General features: G+C 46.0%; 1 protein-coding gene across 1 annotated transcript; it reads right to left on the bottom strand.

Annotated features, from left to right (window-relative positions):
• Positions 1-1,368: 1,368 nt before the first annotated feature.
• On the bottom strand, positions 1,369-18,521 carry atp6v1b2 (ATPase H+ transporting V1 subunit B2). Its single transcript, XM_070850104.1, has 19 exons — positions 18,217-18,521; positions 17,167-17,242; positions 16,916-17,047; positions 16,704-16,827; positions 16,092-16,178; positions 12,250-12,312; positions 10,218-10,273; positions 9,971-10,069; positions 9,186-9,279; positions 8,952-9,029; positions 7,836-7,975; positions 7,509-7,610; positions 7,064-7,161; positions 3,677-3,800; positions 3,449-3,599; positions 3,292-3,374; positions 2,528-2,632; positions 2,304-2,433; positions 1,369-1,505 (listed from the first exon to the last, which is right to left on the bottom strand). The coding sequence occupies exons 1-19, from the start codon at positions 18,252-18,254 to the stop codon at positions 1,369-1,371; spliced, it is 1,917 nt and encodes a 638-aa protein (XP_070706205.1). The 5' UTR covers positions 18,255-18,521.
• Between the last annotated feature and the right edge of the window lie 395 nt (positions 18,522-18,916).

Genomic DNA, 18,916 nt, shown 5'->3' with positions numbered 1-18,916 from the left:
TCACACACTTAGAATAACACTCTGAGCCTGTCAGTGGATCACACAACTCTTTTAGTGTGGACCTACTGTGATCAGGTGCAGTTGTCCCAAAGGATCACGTTGCAGCCATTGCAGCCCGTTTGGTGTCTGCTGGCTGAGGTGATCTACTGGACCAGTTCCAACACTTTTACCACCTACCAGTCACTCAGACACCAGGATAAGTAAAAACAGGGCCCAAGTTTAAAATACAGGAGTCCTCCTTTATATTACTCTGGCTCCTGTTACAGACATGGCTTTCTTTAAACATTTATATCAAAGCTTGTGTCAAGTGCAAAAGAAAATCACATTCTTCCAAACAGGGTCTTGTACTTCATGGCAGTACATGACAGTCTGTCAAAGTGTCACAGTCGTATGGCACGTACAAGGACCGCCAACAGAAAACTTTTTAATGAGCATGCACGCCTGTCATCAGGCTTCATGAGTTCACTCAGGTGAGATTCTTAATTAGCTGCAGGAGATAAATGCTGCCTGGAAACACTTTGAGCTTAAAGAACAAACAGCTCAGGTGTGTATTTGTGAGTAAATCGCACCGTCCTCTTTAGGTCTGGTCTTATCGAGGCGTATAAATCTACAGGAACCATTTCACATCCAAGTGTGAAGAAAATCAAAGGAGAAATATCAAAATTAAGGACATACATGAGCTAATGGTACAAAACTCAACAGGTTGGCTTTAAAGGAACAGTTCCACATTTTGGGGAATGAGCTTAAGAGTCAGACGTCGCTTAGCTTAGCTTAGCTTAGCTTAGCATACAGAAACAGCTAGCCTGGTGGCACTTCTAAACTCACCGATCACCCTGTTTGGTCTGGTTTCTTTAATCCACACTGAAACCAAAGTGTTAAAATGGCTCTCTTTTGCTCTACGGGGTTAAAAAAAAATGTCGATCTATTCCTTTAACATTTCAAACTCTATCTCCAAAGTGTGGAAAAGGAGGCGAGACAGACTCTTAGTCTTAAAAGTGACTGCTCTAGTTGGTTAAACTCCACATTTCTTATTAGGAGTTTGGTCTGAGAGTCTGATTCTGAAGGTTGTGTGAACTGATTTCTTTACATTTCTGTCGTGTTATTTCAAATAAACGCAGGCATGGCACAACAATCACGACATCATCATCATCACCACCCACACAGACACATTTTTCACTGCCTCACACTGTTTGGAGCGTCTCCCTCCTCGTGTTTCAGGCTGTTAAAGCAGGGATGGTGTCGTCGAGGCCACATGACAGTCACGAGTGAGAGGACGGTCACAGCATCGCATCATATGTGACGGCACAACACTTTACAGCATGTGGACGTATGGAAGCGGCTGGAAGAGACGCAGGTGAGCGTGTCGGGTTAATGTTTGGCCTCTCGGGGGTAAAACTCAGCCAAGGTGCTCTGGGGGATCCTCTTCAGCATCTCTTTGGGGAAGATCCTCAACAGCTGCCATCCGACATCCAGAGTCTCAAACACAGTCCTGTTCTCATAGGCGCCTGCACACACAAACACAGGTGCAATATCAATGCATTATATTGATTTACAGTTGTTTCTACATGGTTCACAGAGTTTTAGAGCTTTTTATAAAATAATTGTGTTTAAACCTGGGAAATATTTACATATTCTGGTGTCTAAATGACTGGTAGGTACTAAAAGTGTTGGAACTGGTCCAGTAGGTCCACTAAAAGAGCTTGTTTGATCCACTGACAGACTCAGAGTGTTATTCTAAGTGTGTGACAGCATCATGGAAAGGATCCCTACAGAGAGAGACCTGGAAGATCCTTTTGGTTTAACCACAAACAGCACACACACCAGACTACATTCACTAAAACAGGGATTTTAGCTTGCAGAGCTTAGAGGTCGCTGGTCACCTGCTACGTAGATCAGTTAAGTTTGCTTGTGCCAGTGTGTGTTATACAAATACTGTGTTGGATCTGAAGTAGCCCTTGACAACACCAAATCACACAATAACACAAACAAACTAAATAAATATGAGGCAGCAGCAGAGCAGCAGCTCCTGTGTTCTGTTCTCTTAAATCCCTGTTTTAGTGAATGTAGTCTGGTGTGTGTGCTGTTTGTGGTTAAACCAAAAGGATCTTCCAGGTCTCTCTCTGTAGGGATCCTTTCCATGATGCTGTCAGACAGTCAATATATCAACGTACTTGGACGGGCAATTGCCCAAAGCCCAAAGTGACTCCTTCACTATGAACCAACAGTCCAAACATCAACGATGTTCAAATCATTCAGAGGAAAAGCAGCTGTAACTCTGAGTGACTTGTTGTGCCCCACTGCACCTTGGGAGATGAAGTTTTTCTCAAACTTGGTCAGGAACTCCAGATAGAGCAGGTCATCGGCCGTCAGAGCCTCCTCCCCCACCACCGCCTTCATGGCCTGGACGTCCTTCCCTATGGCATAACACGCATACTACACACACACACACACGTTTTCAGGGAGGGACAGTGAAGGCCAGCGTGTGCAGGATGAAACAGGAAGTGTGTGTGTGTGTGTGTGAGCGTACGAGCTGGTTGGAGACGTCAGAGTGGTCTCTGCGGGTCATTCCCTCCCCGATGGCAGATTTCATCAGTCGAGAGAGAGACGGCAGCACGTTGATGGGAGGATAAATCTGAAGCGACAGTGAGAAGCTCTCAGTAAAAACTACATCTGCTGTTTTCCACCCCACTGCTCTCACACACACTTCCTGTCCTGACTGAAACTGGATTCAATTTCCACAAGAAGTCTCTGACAGTCGGGTTCCTGGTTCTTTTTGTTCTGTTCTTGTTCAATAGTGCAAAGATGCAGAAGTATGGAAGCCCAAAAGGGTCACGCAAGTCATTATAATGACAAGGTTTATCACAATAAAGACTTCGTATCTCAAGTCTTCACTTTAGTATATTAACGTTACTCATTATTTTGAGAAAACTTCTCATTTTTATGAAAGAAATTTTAATTATTTTGAGATTATTAATATAATATCGTCATTATTTTGTGAGTTTTTCATTATTCTGACAATTTTTCTCATTACTTTGAGACACTAAGTCATTATTATGATAAAGGTTTCCGTTATTGTGAGAAAGTTTCAAGTCAGGATCAATTATTCCCACATCAAGTTAAACTGACATGTATTTAACCCTAACAAGTCTGATGATGAGGTCAATAAACCAAGTCATGTGACTGGAGCCCAGGTCATGTGACCGGAGCCCAGGCCTCTGAATTCCAGTAGTAACAGCAGTACCATGTTGGGTCTCCTCAGGCCCGCCCCCTCCCACACCTGAGCGTCTTCACCTGTCTGTTGTGAAGCTGTCTGTCCACGTAGATCTGTCCCTCCGTGATGTAGCCGGTCAGGTCAGGAATAGGGTGAGTGATGTCTGAGGGACACGAGAACACGCTGTAACCACGTCACATGACGGCAGCGTGAGCCGGTGCTTGTGTGGGTGAGTACCGTCATTGGGCATGGTGAGGATGGGGATCTGGGTGATGGATCCACTCCGCCCCTCCACTCTGCCGGCTCTCTCGTAGATGGTGGCCAAATCGGTGTACATGTAACCGGGGAAACCTCGCCGGCCCGGCACCTCCTCTCTGGCCGCAGACACCTGAGACGCAGTTTGGATGAATGAATGCACGATTTATGTCCAGTTTCCTGCGGCAGTTTCAGAATAAAAGCACTGACCTCTCGGAGGGCCTCCGCGTAGGAGCTCATATCGGTGAGGATGACAAGGACGTGCTTCTCACACTGATAGGCCAGGTACTCTGCTGATGTCAGAGCCAGGCGGGGAGTGATGATTCGCTCGATCCTGCAACAAAGAGGAGAGTTTAACCTCTTTCTGCACCACTTCTTTATACAGACTGATACCGACCAATCAGAGGACGCTTCTTTATACAGACTGATACCGACCAATCAGAGGACGCTTCTTTATAGACTGATACCGACCAATCAGAGGACGCTTCTTTATACAGACTGATACCGACCAATCAGAGGACGCTTCTTTATACAGACTGATACCGACCAATCAGAGGACGCTTCTTTATAGACTGATACCGACCAATCAGAGGACACTTCTTCATACAGACTGATACCGACCAATCAGAGGACGCTTCTTTATACAGACTGATACCGACCAATCAGAGGACGCTTCTTTATACAGACTGATACCGACCAATCAGAGGACGCTTCTTTACAGACTGATACCGACCAATCAGAGGACGCTTCTTTATACAGACTGATACCGACCAATCAGAGGACGCTTCTTTATACAGACTGATACCGACCAATCAGAGGACGCTTCTTTATACAGACTGATACCGACCAATCAGAGGACGCTTCTTTATACAGACTGATACCGACCAATCAGAGGACGCTTCTTTATACAGACTGATACCGACCAATCAGAGGACGCTTCTTTATAGACTGATACCGACCAATCAGAGGACGCTTCTTTACAGACTGATACCGACCAATCAGAGGACGCTTCTTTATACAGACTGATACCGACCAATCAGAGGACGCTTCTTTATAGACTGATACCGACCAATCAGAGGACGCTTCTTTACAGACTGATACCGACCAATCAGAGGACGCTTCTTTATAGACTGATACCGACCAATCAGAGGACGCTTCTTTACAGACTGATACCGACCAATCAGAGGACGCTTCTTTACACAGACTGATACCGACCAATCAGAGGACGCTTCTTTACAGACTGATACCGACCAATCAGAGGACGCTTCTTTATACAGACTGATACCGACCAATCAGAGGACGCTTCTTTATAGACTGATACCGACCAATCAGAGGACGCTTCTTTATAGACTGATACCGACCAATCAGAGGACGCTTCTTTATAGACTGATACCGACCAATCAGAGGACGCTTCTTTACACAGACTGATACCGACCAATCAGAGGACGCTTCTTTACAGACTGATACCGACCAATCAGAGGACGCTTCTTTACAGACTGATACCGACCAATCAGAGGACGCTTCTTTACAGACTGATACCGACCAATCAGAGGACGCTTCTTTACAGACTGATACCGACCAATCAGAGGACGCTTCTTTACAGACTGATACCGACCAATCAGAGGACGCTTCTTTACAGACTGATACCGACCAATCAGAGGACGCTTCTTTACAGACTGATACCGACCAATCAGAGGACGCTTCTTTATAGACTGATACCGACCAATCAGAGGACGCTTCTTTATAGACTGATACCGACCAATCAGAGGACGCTTCTTTACAGACTGATACCGACCAATCAGAGGACGCTTCTTTATAGACTGATACCGACCAATCAGAGGACGCTTCTTTACAGACTGATACCGACCAATCAGAGGACGCTTCTTTACAGACTGATACCGACCAATCAGAGGACGCTTCTTTACAGACTGATACCGACCAATCAGAGGACGCTTCTTTACACAGACTGATACCGACCAATCAGAGGACGCTTCTTTACAGACTGATACCGACCAATCAGAGGACGCTTCTTTATACAGACTGATACCGACCAATCAGAGGACGCTTCTTTATAGACTGATACCGACCAATCAGAGGACGCTTCTTTACAGACTGATACCGACCAATCAGAGGACGCTTCTTTATAGACTGATACCGACCAATCAGAGGACGCTTCTTTATACAGACTGATACCGACCAATCAGAGGACGCTTCTTTATAGACTGATACCGACCAATCAGAGGACGCTTCTTTATACAGACTGATACCGACCAATCAGAGGACGCTTCTTTATAGACTGATACCGACCAATCAGAGGACGCTTCTTTATACAGACTGATACCGACCAATCAGAGGACGCTTCTTTATACAGACTGATACCGACCAATCAGAGGACGCTTCTTTATAGACTGATACCGACCAATCAGAGGACGCTTCTTTATAGACTGATACCGACCAATCAGAGGACGCTTCTTTATAGACTGATACCGACCAATCAGAGGACGCTTCTTTATACAGACTGATACCGACCAATCAGAGGACGCTTCTTTATAGACTGATACCGACCAATCAGAGGACGCTTCTTTATACAGACTGATACCGACCAATCAGAGGACGCTTCTTTACACAGACTGATACCGACCAATCAGAGGACGCTTCTTTATAGACTGATACCGACCAATCAGAGGACGCTTCTTTATAGACTGATACCGACCAATCAGAGGACGCTTCTTTACACAGACTGATACCGACCAATCAGAGGACGCTTCTTTATACAGACTGATACCGACCAATCAGAGGACGCTTCTTTACAGACTGATACCGACCAATCAGAGGACGCTTCTTTATAGACTGATACCGACCAATCAGAGGACGCTTCTTTATACAGACTGATACCGACCAATCAGAGGACGCTTCTTTACACAGACTGATACCGACCAATCAGAGGACGCTTCTTTATACAGACTGATACTGACCAATCAGAGGACGCTTCTTTACACACTGATACCGACCAATCAGAGGACGCTTCTTTACAGACTGATACCGACCAATCAGAGGACGCTTCTTTATAGACTGATACCGACCAATCAGAGGACGCTTCTTTACACAGACTGATACCGACCAATCAGAGGACGCTTCTTTATACAGACTGATACTGACCAATCAGAGGACGCTTCTTTACACACTGATACCGACCAATCAGAGGACGCTTCTTTACAGACTGATACCGACCAATCAGAGGACGCTTCTTTATAGACTGATACCGACCAATCAGAGGACGCTTCTTTACACAGACTGATACCGACCAATCAGAGGACGCTTCTTTATACAGACTGATACCGACCAATCAGAGGACGCTTCTTTATACAGACTGATACCGACCAATCAGAGGACGCTTCTTTACAGACTGATACCGACCAATCAGAGGACGCTTCTTTATACAGACTGATACAGATTTGCACTAGTTTTCCATCTGTTGGCCCATAATGGCGTTTACTCTGGCCCCTCTCTGACACGCTACAGGTACCTCCATCATTTAACCTTTACTCTTCCAGACTGAAACTGAAGAGGAGGCGATGAGTAAGAGCTCGGACGTACGTGGGGTCGTTGGCCAGGTTGAGGAACAGACAGACGTTGTCCATGGAGCCGTTCTCCTCAAAGTCCGACTTAAAGAACCTGGCGGTCTCCATGTTCACCTGCAGGAAACACCAGACAAACAGGACGTCACCATCTTGGTTTCAGAGCCAGAAGTGACGTTCGGTTCGGTTTAGGAACGACCCGACATGATACGGTCTGAGCTTCCTGCTGCTAACACAATGAATCCTCTGTGTGCTGTAGTTTTTAGTTTAAGTTAATTTAAACAGGAGCATGCTAACACGCTAACACGCTAACACCTCCTTCAGAAGGAGGCAGTGCCCTACTTATGGCTGCGTTCCATTTAGCTGGACCGGTGTCCTAGTGTGCATGCTTCTGTTTTTTTGCTTTTCCTCTCAGTTCCTTTAAGCGTGAATAAAACCAGCGGAGCGTCTGGATTCGCTCTCACCCCCATGGCTGCAAACACGATGGCGAAGTTCTCCTCGCTGTAGTCCATCACGTCCTTGGACTTCTTCACCAAACCGGCCTGCCGACAGATCTGAGCCGCGATCTGCCGAGCGGATGGAGGGGGGGGGGGGGGGTGAACAAAGTGACTCCTTCATCTGTGAAACTCTTTCTGCTAATTAACTCACAGGGAGGCGACACAGATCATTAATTAATTGATGTAATTAATACACAGTAATTGAGTTTCAGCCCTGAAGATGAAACACAGAACAAATCGGTCAGGAAGTGTGTGTGTGTGTGTGTGTGTGTGTGTGTGTGTGTGTGTGTGTGCCTCATTGTGTGGTAGTCCTGCAGCAGAGAAGATGGGTATTTTCTGCCCCCTGGCGATGCTGTTCATGCCATCGATGGCGGATATGCCGGTCTGGATCATCTCCTCTGGGTAGATTCGACACTGAGGGTTTATGGGCTGTCCTGGAAGCGGATCATTATCAATCAATCAATCTTTATTTATACAGCAATTAATAACAAGTATCATTGATATACAGCAGGTCAAGAACAAACTCTTTAATTAAGAGATCCAACGATTCAAGGATTCAAAATTAAACTCCCCTTTAACAGAAGAAACTCCCCTGTAACAGAAGAAACTCCCCTTTAACAGGAAGAAACTCCCCTGTAACAGAAGAAACTCCCCTTTAACAGGAAGAAGCTCCCCTGTAACAGAAGAAACTCCCCTTTAACAGGAAGAAACTCCCCTGTAACAGAAGAAACTCCCCTTTAACAGGAAGAAACTCCCCTGTAACAGAAGAAACTCCCATTTAACAGGAAGAAGCTCCCCTGTAACAGAAGAAACTCCCCTTTAACAGGAAGAAACTCCCCTGTAACAGAAGAAACTCCCCTTTAACAGGAAGAAACTCCCCTGTAACAGAAGAAACTCCCCTTTAACAGGAAGAAACTCCCTGTAACAGAAGAAACTCCCCTTTAACAGGAAGAAGCTCCCCTGTAACAGAAGAAACTCCCCTTTAACAGGAAGAAACTCCCCGTAACAGAAGAAACTCCCCTTTAACAGGAAGAAGCTCCCCTGTAACAGAAGAAACTCCCCTTTAACAGGAAGAAACTCCCCTTTAACAGAAGAAACTTCCCTGTAACAGGAAGAAACTCCCCTTTAACAGGAAGAAACTCCCCTGTAACAGAAGAAACTTCCCTTTAACAGGAAGAAACCCCCCTGTAACAGGAAGAAACTCCCCTTTAACAGAAGAAACTTCCCTTTAACAGGAAGAAACCCCCCTGTAACAGGAAGAAACTCCCCTTTAACAAGAAGAAACTCCCCTTTAACAGAAGAAACTCCCCTTTAACAGGTAGACACTCCTCATGTGTGCCGAGTACTTCTAACCTGAGTAGATGTACTCTGTCCTGCAGCTGTTTTCAGTTACTGCTCACACAAACGTACCCATGATGTCCAAGAAGTCTTCAGCCAGGACGGCTGGTCCTCTGTCGATCGGTTTACCAGATCCATTAAACACACGGCCTGCACACACACACACACACACACACACACACACACACACACACACACACACACACACACACACACACACACACACACACACACACACGATATGTCTAACTAACTGTCACAGGTACCGACGTGACCTGGACGTGGTCAGTGTGCTGTGTGTCGTACCCAACATGTCCTCAGAGACGGGCGTCCGTAAGATGTCTCCGGTGAACTCACAGCTCGTCTTCTTTGCGTCGATACCTGACGTCCCCTCAAACACCTGCAGGAGGAGCAGAGTGACGGAGCAGAGTGACGGAGCAGAGTGACGGAGCAGAGACCAGACGAGGGAATAAATAAACCTGAGCTGTGTGTTAATCACATCACCGGAGCAGCAGCTTCTGCTATATACATGTACATGTTATGTCCTGTTTGTACACACTGTGGTGTCTAAGTGACTGGTAGGTACTAAAAGTGCTGGAAGTAAAGGTCACAAGTCTACAAGTGTGTGACAGCATCATGGAAAGGATCCCTACAGAGAGAGACCTGGAAGATCCTTTTGGTTTAACCACAAACAGCACACACACCAGACTACATTCACTAAAACAGGGATTTTACACGATAGAGCACAAGAGTTGCCAGTCGACTGCCCCTCATTTGTTTAGGTTTATTTGTATTATTGTAATACAACACAAATATTGCGGTGGATCCAAACTAACCCTTTAAAACACCAAAGTCACACAATAACAGAAATAAACTATCTGATGGAGGCAGCAGCAGACCAGCAACTCCCATGTTCTGTGAGGTAAATTCACTGTTTTTGTCAATGAAGTCTGGTGGCTCATGAAACCAGATGAGCCCCAGCCCAAAACTTTAGGGGAACCACAAACAGGGGACGAGGAGTCACGCTAGCAGCTCTGAATGTCTGAATTAAATCTCATAACAATCCATGCATGTCGTTGAGATCACAGCACCTGCACCACAGCTTTGGAGCCGGTGACCTCCAGCACCTGCCCGCTCCTCTTGGTCCCATCAGGCAGAGTGAGGTGGACGATCTCTGCGTACCGCGGGAACTGGTGGAGCGAAGCAGGGACACACGAGCATCAGCTACAGGAAAACCTTCATCTACATACTCCAAACTGTATTTCAGACGATGTGTCGGGAAAACATGTAAAGTGTGAATACAGACGTGGGTCACCTGAGATGTTTAGTCGTCCTTACCTTCACCTGATCCAAAATCACCAGCGGGCCGTTGACTCCAGACACTGTTTTATAGGCTGAGGGTGCAGAGAACAGGAAGTTGGAGGCAGTTCAAACACAGATCAGTGGACCTCTCTGTCCACATCCTGGTGTCTGAGTGACTGGTAGGTAGTAAAAGTGTTGGAACTGGTCCAGTAGATCACCTCAGCCAGCAGACACCAAACTAAAAGAGCTTGTTTGATCCACTGACAGGCTCAGAGTGTTATTCTAAGTGTGTGACAGCATCATGGAAAGGATCCCTACAGAGAGAGACCTGGAAGATCCTTTCGGTTTAACCACAAACAGCACACACACCAGACTACATTCACTAAAACAGGGATTTTACCTTGCAGAGCACAGGAGCTGCTGCTCTGCTGCTGCCTCAATTTATTAGTTTGTTTGAGTTATTGTATGATTTTGGTGTTTTAAAGGGTTGGTTCAGAACCAACACAGTATTTGTGTAAAAGAAAATAAGACAAACAAACTGACTGATGGAGGCAGCAGCAGACCAGCAACTCTGAGCTAAAATCCCTGTTTTAGTGAATGTAGTCTGGTGTGTGTGCTGTTTGTGGTTAAACCAAAAGGATCTTCCAGGTCTCTCTCTGTAGGGATCCTTTCCATGATGCTGTCAGATAAAGTAAAGCAGTGAAAATATCTTGAATATGACCTGCACTTAAACTGATTTTGATTTATTTCAGGTGGATCTTTTCATTAGAGGCTAAACATCCCTCTACTGTTGGTACTACACTGACCTCAGAACCACACTTCAAATAATCCGCTGTCCCTTTAAGACAGATAATAAAACCCAAATATGAGCAGAAAGCAGATCTGCGGTGTCATCCAGTGACTGATAGGTGAATAGATTAGGGCTGGATCAATATGCTGATGAACGGAAAATTAATCATTTTGCCATTTTACTTTACTTTATGAGGAAAATAGTCAGCCGGTCGAGTCAGGTTTCTCTAAAGGCTCGTAAATGACACTGGTGGTGCTTCTCATCATCACAGCGGAGAGTACAGAGTGGACGTATTTTTATCCCACTGAGGCCCACACACTGAGCAGAGCTGCAGCTACACAGTATTTCCACCAGAAATTCACCAAGAGGGCAATAAGATGTCAGAAAATCATGAAGAATGCCAAAAGCTGAACTTTATAAAATCAAATGTCTTCTTTTATTTCACTAATGGTTTAAAAGCCAAAAGCTCAAAGTGACTGAACCCATCAATGTACGTCCAAAGTCGACATAACAGATGAGTCCAGAGTGTTATTCTAAGTGTGTGACAGCATCATGGAAAGGATCCCTACAGAGAGAGACCTGGAAGATCCTTTTGGTTTAACCACAAACAGCACACACACCAGACTACATTCACTAAAACAGGGATTTTAGAGAACAGGACACAGGAGCTGCTGCTCTGCTGCTGCCTCCATCAGGTAGTGTGTTTGTGTTCTTGTGTGTTAGACAAATGTTTTGTTTGATCTGAACTGATCCTTCGATCACCAACACACACACAATGACAGAAACAAACTAACAGATCGAGGCAGCAGCAGACCAGCAGCTCCTGTGTTCTGTTCTCTAAAATCCCTGTTTTAGTGAATGTAGTCTGGTGTGTGTGCTGTTTGTGGTTAAACCAAAAGGATCTTCCAGGTCTCTCTCTGTAGGGATCCTTTCCATGATGCTGTCACACACTGTGTCACACTTTTCTGCACCGAGCACTTTTACTTTAAACACTTTAACTACATGTTCCTCATTATACTCACTGACTTTTACTGCGGAAACATTCCCCACTTTGACCTGTAACAGAGGATTCTCAGGGTGTCATTAGTACTTTTCCATCTCTAAAGGACCTGATCACTTCCTCCATCACTGCAGCAGAATAAAAACACACACTGTTCACACCTGAGAAGAAAAACTGATATTTTTGCATGAAAAATGACAATAACTCTAATAAATCTTCACAGTCATGTCAGTGCTGCAGCCGATGCTCAGAGGTATTTGGTGGGGGGGGGGACTCACTGATGCGGGGCTGGGAGATATAGTCCCGGCTCACGGCCATCACCTGCTCCCGGGAGGCGGCGGATGATGCAGCGGCGGTGGGGGGGCCTGCTGCCGTCGGCCTGCTCCCGCTGACGGCGGAGGAGAGCTCGCTCATGGCCCCGTTCACCATCCCTCTGAGCGCCTTCATCGCCATGTTTCCACCTGCGGCCGTCTTCACCTGCTGCGGCGGCCGAGTCGTGACAACTTCGGCGCATGCGCAGTGGGACGCAGCGGCTGCAGCATGACGGCAGCTGGAAACAACCAAAGGCTCCAGATTGTCTCTGATTTAGACTCAGAAACATCCAGAAACACTCAAACTGTCACTTTAATTAAGCTTTTAAATCCTGTTTCTCATTCACTCAGTCTGTCTGCTGGTGTTTCACCTGTTGCTGTGCTCATCCAGAAGGTGGCGCTCTGACTACCTGCTTCACTTCTAGTTCACTTTCTTTCATTGCATCATGTTCAAGTCATGCAGTCACCTTCACATGCATCAAACTGTGAGTGCAGTTAGAAAATGACACAGAATAAAAGAAAACTAATTAGTTCTGTGGCCTCTTTTTATTTAGATTTACATTCATGATTTTCCATCAAATAGAAAAGAGGTTCAACAGTTTTACCATCAATATTAAACTTCTCATAAATGTTTCTTTCCTCTTAATGAATAATTGAAGCGGTCAGTAAACACATGAACTCATAATGAGGTTAAATTTACACAAACACTTCTTTTCTACAGTTTAAGGTCCATAAATGTTAAGTCTTTTATTCTGAAAGAGAACATTTCTAAATCAAAACCAGAGAACTCAACTTTTCTCCTAAAACTGAATTATTATTATTCCTCAGTTTATTAAATAACTAAGTAATAAACTTTAACTGTAAATATTCTCCTACTGTTATTTATTATTTCTGATGTAAAGACACAAAGATGGTTTAAAAATACTACTTCCTACTTTAATCTCATCTCCAGCAGAGTTCTGAGCTGGTGAAAACTTTCCTGTGCATCAAACAGGCTGCAATGAAAAACCACAGCAAAGTTTAGATTTTCATCTGCTTTATTTTAACCGATCCATTAAAACAGGATACTTGGATCGGCTCGGGACATCTATCAACCAAAAGCTCTGTCAGTGGAATCAGGCCGCGTGACGACACTTTTAAAGATGATAAGCCTTTTAAGGTGGTCAACATCTTGTAATAATTTCATGAAAATGCCCCCTTAAACATTACACTCCAAATATTAAAGGATAACTTACATTTCCGTAAACCTGGGCTCCATTCCTCCATGTTTTGGGTTCAAAGTCTCTGGTACGCACACAAACATTTGAAACTGGTCCAGTAGATTCAGCAGACAGTCGATGAGCATCAATGGCTGGACCAGACAGACCTGGAAGATCCTTTTGGTTTAACCACAAACAGCCGTTCTATCGCTCTCTGCACACACACCAGACTACATTCACTAAAACAGGGATTTTAGCTCACAGAGCACAGGAGCTGCTGCTCTGCTGCTGCCTCCATCAGCTAGTTTGTTTGTCTTTGTGTGACTTTGATGCCTTAAATGGTTCATTCAGATCCAAACTACCTCCGTATTTTGTGCGTCGAGGCAGCAGTAACATAGTGCACACCTGTGTCCTGTTCTCTAAAATCCCTGTTTTAGTGAATGTAGTCTGGTGTGTGTGCTGTTTGTGGTTAAACCAAAAGGATCTTCCAGGTCTCTCTCTGTAGGGATCCTTTCCATGATGCTGTCACACACTTAGAATAACACTCTGAGCCTGTCAGTGGATCAAACAAGCTCTTTTAGTGGACCTACTGTGATCAGGTGCAGTTGTCCCAAAGGATCACGTTGCAGCCATTGCAGCCCGTTTGGTGGCTGCTGGCTGAGGTGATCTACTGGACCAGTTCCAACACTTTTACTACCTACCAGTCACTCACACACCAGGATGTGTTAGAAATAGGGCTCCATTTCTTAAAATGTACAAATACTGTGTGTAACTGAATAAAAGGATCTTGTTTCAGAGTTCCCGCTCCGACTAGTAGTCGTCATACGTGTTCACTCTGTGTCTGTCTGTCTGTCTGTCTGTCTGTCTGTCTGTCTGACTGTCTGTCTGACTGTCTGTCTGACTGTCTGTCTGACTGTCTGTGGTGGTGGTGCCTCCGTCTGGTCCAGTCCTCATCAGCTCTGTCACGGACGCCGCTGGACTCGCTGGTCCAGTGAGGGGAGTATCGGGGGAGTGGGGGAGGAGGAGGAGCTCTCCTCCTGTCCTCCTGCCAGCGGAGGGATGGACTCCACCCCGGCTCCGCTGGAGCATATCTGGGTCTCCTCCACGGGCTGTCGGGGTGGGGGGGCGTCCACTGGTACGGGTGGTAGTGAGGGGCTCCCATTGGTGGAAAGGAAGGAGGTCGGGGTAGTAACGCTGGGCTGGGAAGGAGGCCGTCAAGTGGATGGGGGTGATGTGAGCGGTGGTTTGTCCCTCTTGGAGGGAAAGGTCTGCTGGAGGGAAAGACAGGGGGGGGGGGTGTTAGTAAATACAAAGAGTTAAGACCATGATGTCATTACAGCTCATCCTGAGGGGAGCATGAACGTCGTTTCCCTCAGAGGCTCAAACTGTTGTTTCGTTTTATATCTAAAAGGTAAATCTGGTACCTTTAAACCTGCGTCTGATTCTTAAATCCTTTGGGGAAACTGCGCTCAGACTGTTATTCCAACACACCAGACTCTATTGACAAAAATAGTAATTTTACCACGTGGAACACGGGAGTCGTGTATTGATCTGTTAGATTTTTTGTGTTATTGTTTGTTACACAAATACTGTATTGGATCCAAACTAACTCTTTGAAACACCAAATTCACACAGTAACATAAAGTAACTAACCACCTGAGGCAGCTGTAGACCAGCAACTGCCCTGTAAAATTTGTGTTTTTGTCAATGGAGTCTGGTAGCTTTCTAGAGAATGGTTAAACAAAGCAGTGGACAGCCAGAGACTTCCGGCCGGTGACCTTCCTTCCATGACTACAAAATAGGATTTTGAAAGGTCAGTTTTCCAGGTTTCCCACGACTCCCCACCTGTGCTCCCAGGAGTCGTTGAGGTGTGGTTGTCGCTCCTCTCTGTCGTCGCAGTCTGACGGCCGGTGTGCAGCGAGGCCTCTCATTGGCTCCTGCTCTGACTTCTCCATCCCCTCGTTACTGTTGGAGAAAGACCACGAGAGACGGATCAGGAAACACCCTGGACGGTCAAATCAAGCTGTTACAGATCTATGACTGTGGGCCCCCCCTCAGGCAGCTCCCATCATGCTTTGGGAGGTGTAAACAGGAACTATTAACCTGCGGTGGATTCAGTGAGTGTTTTTTTTAAATGTTTTGGCAAATTAGCTCCATTTAAAATGAGCCGAATCAGCTGTTAGCAGCACCTGTCAGCACCTGACCCACTGATGTACAGACACCCACCACTGGATCACTGAGACACTGAAGACAACTTAAAAATATAAAGATTCTCAGGCAGGTTCTGCAGATACATGATATTTCTAATCAGATTTATGGGCGTTTATTGGTGAGACATCAGCTCTAACGACATCCTCAGAAAGGACAAGTCTGAATCTAAACATGTGTAAACAAGTGTGTGTGTGTGTATGTGTGTGTGTGTGTCACCTCCTCTTGGGTCCACGTTGGAGGTCCTCTAGGTAGTTCAGTCTCTCTATAGCGTGGCCCCGCGAGGAGTTAAACACTGACAACAAAATTAAAGATGTTAAACTGTCATTCAGAAATGAGCCCGACACACATTAGAGCAGAGACAGAGAGACGAGGACTCACACTCCACCGCCTCTTCAGGATCCATCCCATCCACATCGATCAGGTACCTGCAGATCAGGTAGCCGGTGCGGTTCAGCCCGTGGGTGCAGTGGACTCCGATCAGCTTGTCTGCAGAGGAGAGGACGGTTAACCAGCCAGTCACACTGAAGCTTCTAACAGGATCAAACAGGCCGCGTTTCTTCTTCTGCTGCTTTAAATGTGTTTCTAACAGGATCAAACGGGCCGCGTTTCTTCTTCTGCTGCTGCTTTAAATGTGTTTCTAACAGGATCAGACGGGCCTCGTTTCTTCTTCTGCTGCTTTAAATGTGTTTCTAACAGGATCAAACGGGCCGCGTTTCTTCTTCTGCTGCTTTAAATGTGTTTCTAACAGGATCAAACAGGCCGCGTTTCTTCTTCTGCTGCTTTAAATGTGTTTCTAACAGGATCAAACAGGCCTCGTTTCTTCTTCTGCTGCTTTAAATGTGTTTCTTGGATGTACTTCCTGCTTTGTTGTGCTGCAGCTACAGACAGCAGCTAAAGTCACAGTCAGAGTGTTTCTCCATCCCAGATGAACCTCTGGTCGTCATGGTGTTAAAAACCCTTTGGTGCCCCCCCCCCATTAGAGAATAACACTGACGTGTCCCCTTCTCTCACCGTTCTCTGCGTTGTCCCGTAGAAACCGACGCACGGTGCGTTTGAAGCTCAGGATCGTCTCGTCGCTGGGAACCTCGTGACCGGCCGTGAAGATCTTCACACACAGCAGCGACTCCGGGACGTCCTGCACACACAGAGCACAGCACACGTGTCCGCCCCCGCCCCTCGAAAGCGGGAAAAGAAAAGGCGTCGAGGCGCTCGCGGTCGTTTACCTGCAGTTTGTAGTAGCGTGTGGTGAAGGTCAGGTCGATGATCAGACCCAGCTCCTGCTTCTCTTTGTCCAGAGCGTCCAGCAGCTCCCACGGGCCGAACACATCGGGGCGGGGGAGCCGACGGTTCAGAGGCTGCAGAACACAGAGAGAGAGAGAGACAGACAGACAGACAGACAGACAGACAGACACACCTTCATCAGCAGCTGTAGCTCTAAAACAAACATCTGTCAGTCTATCTCAGCGCTCCTGACCTGTTTCAGAGGAACTTTGAAGGCAATGAAACGAGTCCCATGAAGTCGTTTCCCCACAGCTTTGTAATCCAGCCACCTGTAGGACACACACACACACACACACACACACACACAGACACACACACACACAGACACACAGACACACACACACAGACACACACACACACACACACACACACACACACACTAATGATGCTCTTGATTTAATCACCTCATTCAGTCATCTTCCTCCTGGTTTCCTCCACAAGAGAACGGCCTGTTTCTTCCTGTTTGTGTGATAAACTAGAACCACTTCCACAGACAGGAAGTCAGACAGACAGACAGCACTGAGAGACAGACCGACGTCCTTTAAACATAAATCTAACACCATGATCTAACACTGCAGGTCTGACGATCAAATCAGGCTCCAGGTCTGAATCCAAAGTCAAACACACTCAAATCATTTCACTTTTCAGTCAGACACTTTATTATATTCACCATATTTCAGTAAGGGCACTTTATATCCTCCTGTTAATATCACTTAGTTTAATATTCACTGGTTCATACTGATGCTCTCCTTTTACGCTGGAACACTAAACTTCCCCGCTGAGGGACTAATGAAGGAATATCAAACCTACATTAGTGCAACAAGAATTTAAGCCCTTTTCCAACTCTAGAAGCTCCACATGACAGCTGGAGCTGTGTGGAGCCTGAACACACTCCCTGTGTGTCCCTGTAAATCAGAAATACTGATGTGGCACCACCCTGAAGCACCAGCTGGGTCCCTGAACGCCACACACCCTGTTAGAAAGTGGAAGTATGATGAGCTCCTGCAGCCACAATCATTTCATCACGTTCAAACCGGTACAGCTGGAAGTTTTAGGCCTTTAAAGCGGCGCAGGAAGCCCAAACACACCGACAGCTCCCTGAGGAGGAGACTGGAGCGGCTCCCTGAGGACAGAAAGACTGTTTTCATCCCCACAGGGACTCAAACGCCTCATCGGTCTGAACTAACCGAACAGCCGAAAGGAGCTCCGGTTTTACCGTGAGAGCAGAGGAACCGGGCCTCACCTGTCCGGTATCCCGTTCTTCCTTCCGTGTCTGGACATTTCGTTCAGCTGCTTGTTTCTCGTCGCCTGTTTTGAGCAGAAACCCGTCGGACCGGACCGTGAACGTCACCACGTGCAGCCACAGAGGAGCCCGGTCTGCATTTACACAGCAGCTGTGGCTAAAAGTGTGTGAGAAACCTCCAACACACCCACCAAGAGCACACAGAGACCCCTAAAAACCTAAAAACATGCCCCACTCTCTTATTATCACCGTCTCCATGTTTCCGACCCGCTGTTGTGTTGATCTACACACTGAAAACAACTGCGGACTGCGGTCGCATGTGGATGACGTAGATGCCTGTTTATATATATACGTCATCATAAATCAGCAGTACGTCACTCGGCTGCCGCCTGGTGGCCGCTGCTGCAGCTACAACAAAGGTCCTTTAACTAAACGCAGGTACTTCCTCTTTACATTACTCTCTACCTTGTTATATCTGTCTCACACCTGTGGTTAAAGGTTTTACAAAACATAAATAGCACCTTCTAATATCTCCCCCCTCTGTTTTTAATATTCCCTCTTTATATATTATATTGCTTCTGTTTTTATACTTCCTCTGTCTTGGCTGTATGTATTATTTATCTTATCTTAGAATAAAGCTTGGTGTCTTATAGGTTCATCATATGTTTTGCACATAAGATATTAAAATACATGTGTACTT

The sequence above is a fragment of the Pempheris klunzingeri genome, chromosome 19, assembly GCF_042242105.1.
Source record: "Pempheris klunzingeri isolate RE-2024b chromosome 19, fPemKlu1.hap1, whole genome shotgun sequence".
Taxonomy (NCBI): Eukaryota; Metazoa; Chordata; class Actinopteri; order Acropomatiformes; family Pempheridae; genus Pempheris; species Pempheris klunzingeri.
The sequence above is the reverse complement of the archived record's forward strand: the minus strand, read 5'-3'. Positions and strand labels throughout refer to the sequence as shown.

Bases quoted from the DNA above. Each gene is read 5' to 3' on its own strand.
- atp6v1b2 (XM_070850104.1), bottom strand. From the start codon at position 18,254: ATGTCCAGACACGGAAGGAAGAACGGGATACCGGACAG. The intron at 16,828-16,915 runs GTAAACGACCGC...CTGTGTGTGCAG, and splicing joins CACGCTACTACAAACTGCAG to GACGTCCCGGAGTCGCTGCT. The intron at 10,070-10,217 runs GTAAGGACGACT...TCGCTCCACCAG, and splicing joins TGATTTTGGATCAGGTGAAG to TTCCCGCGGTACGCAGAGAT.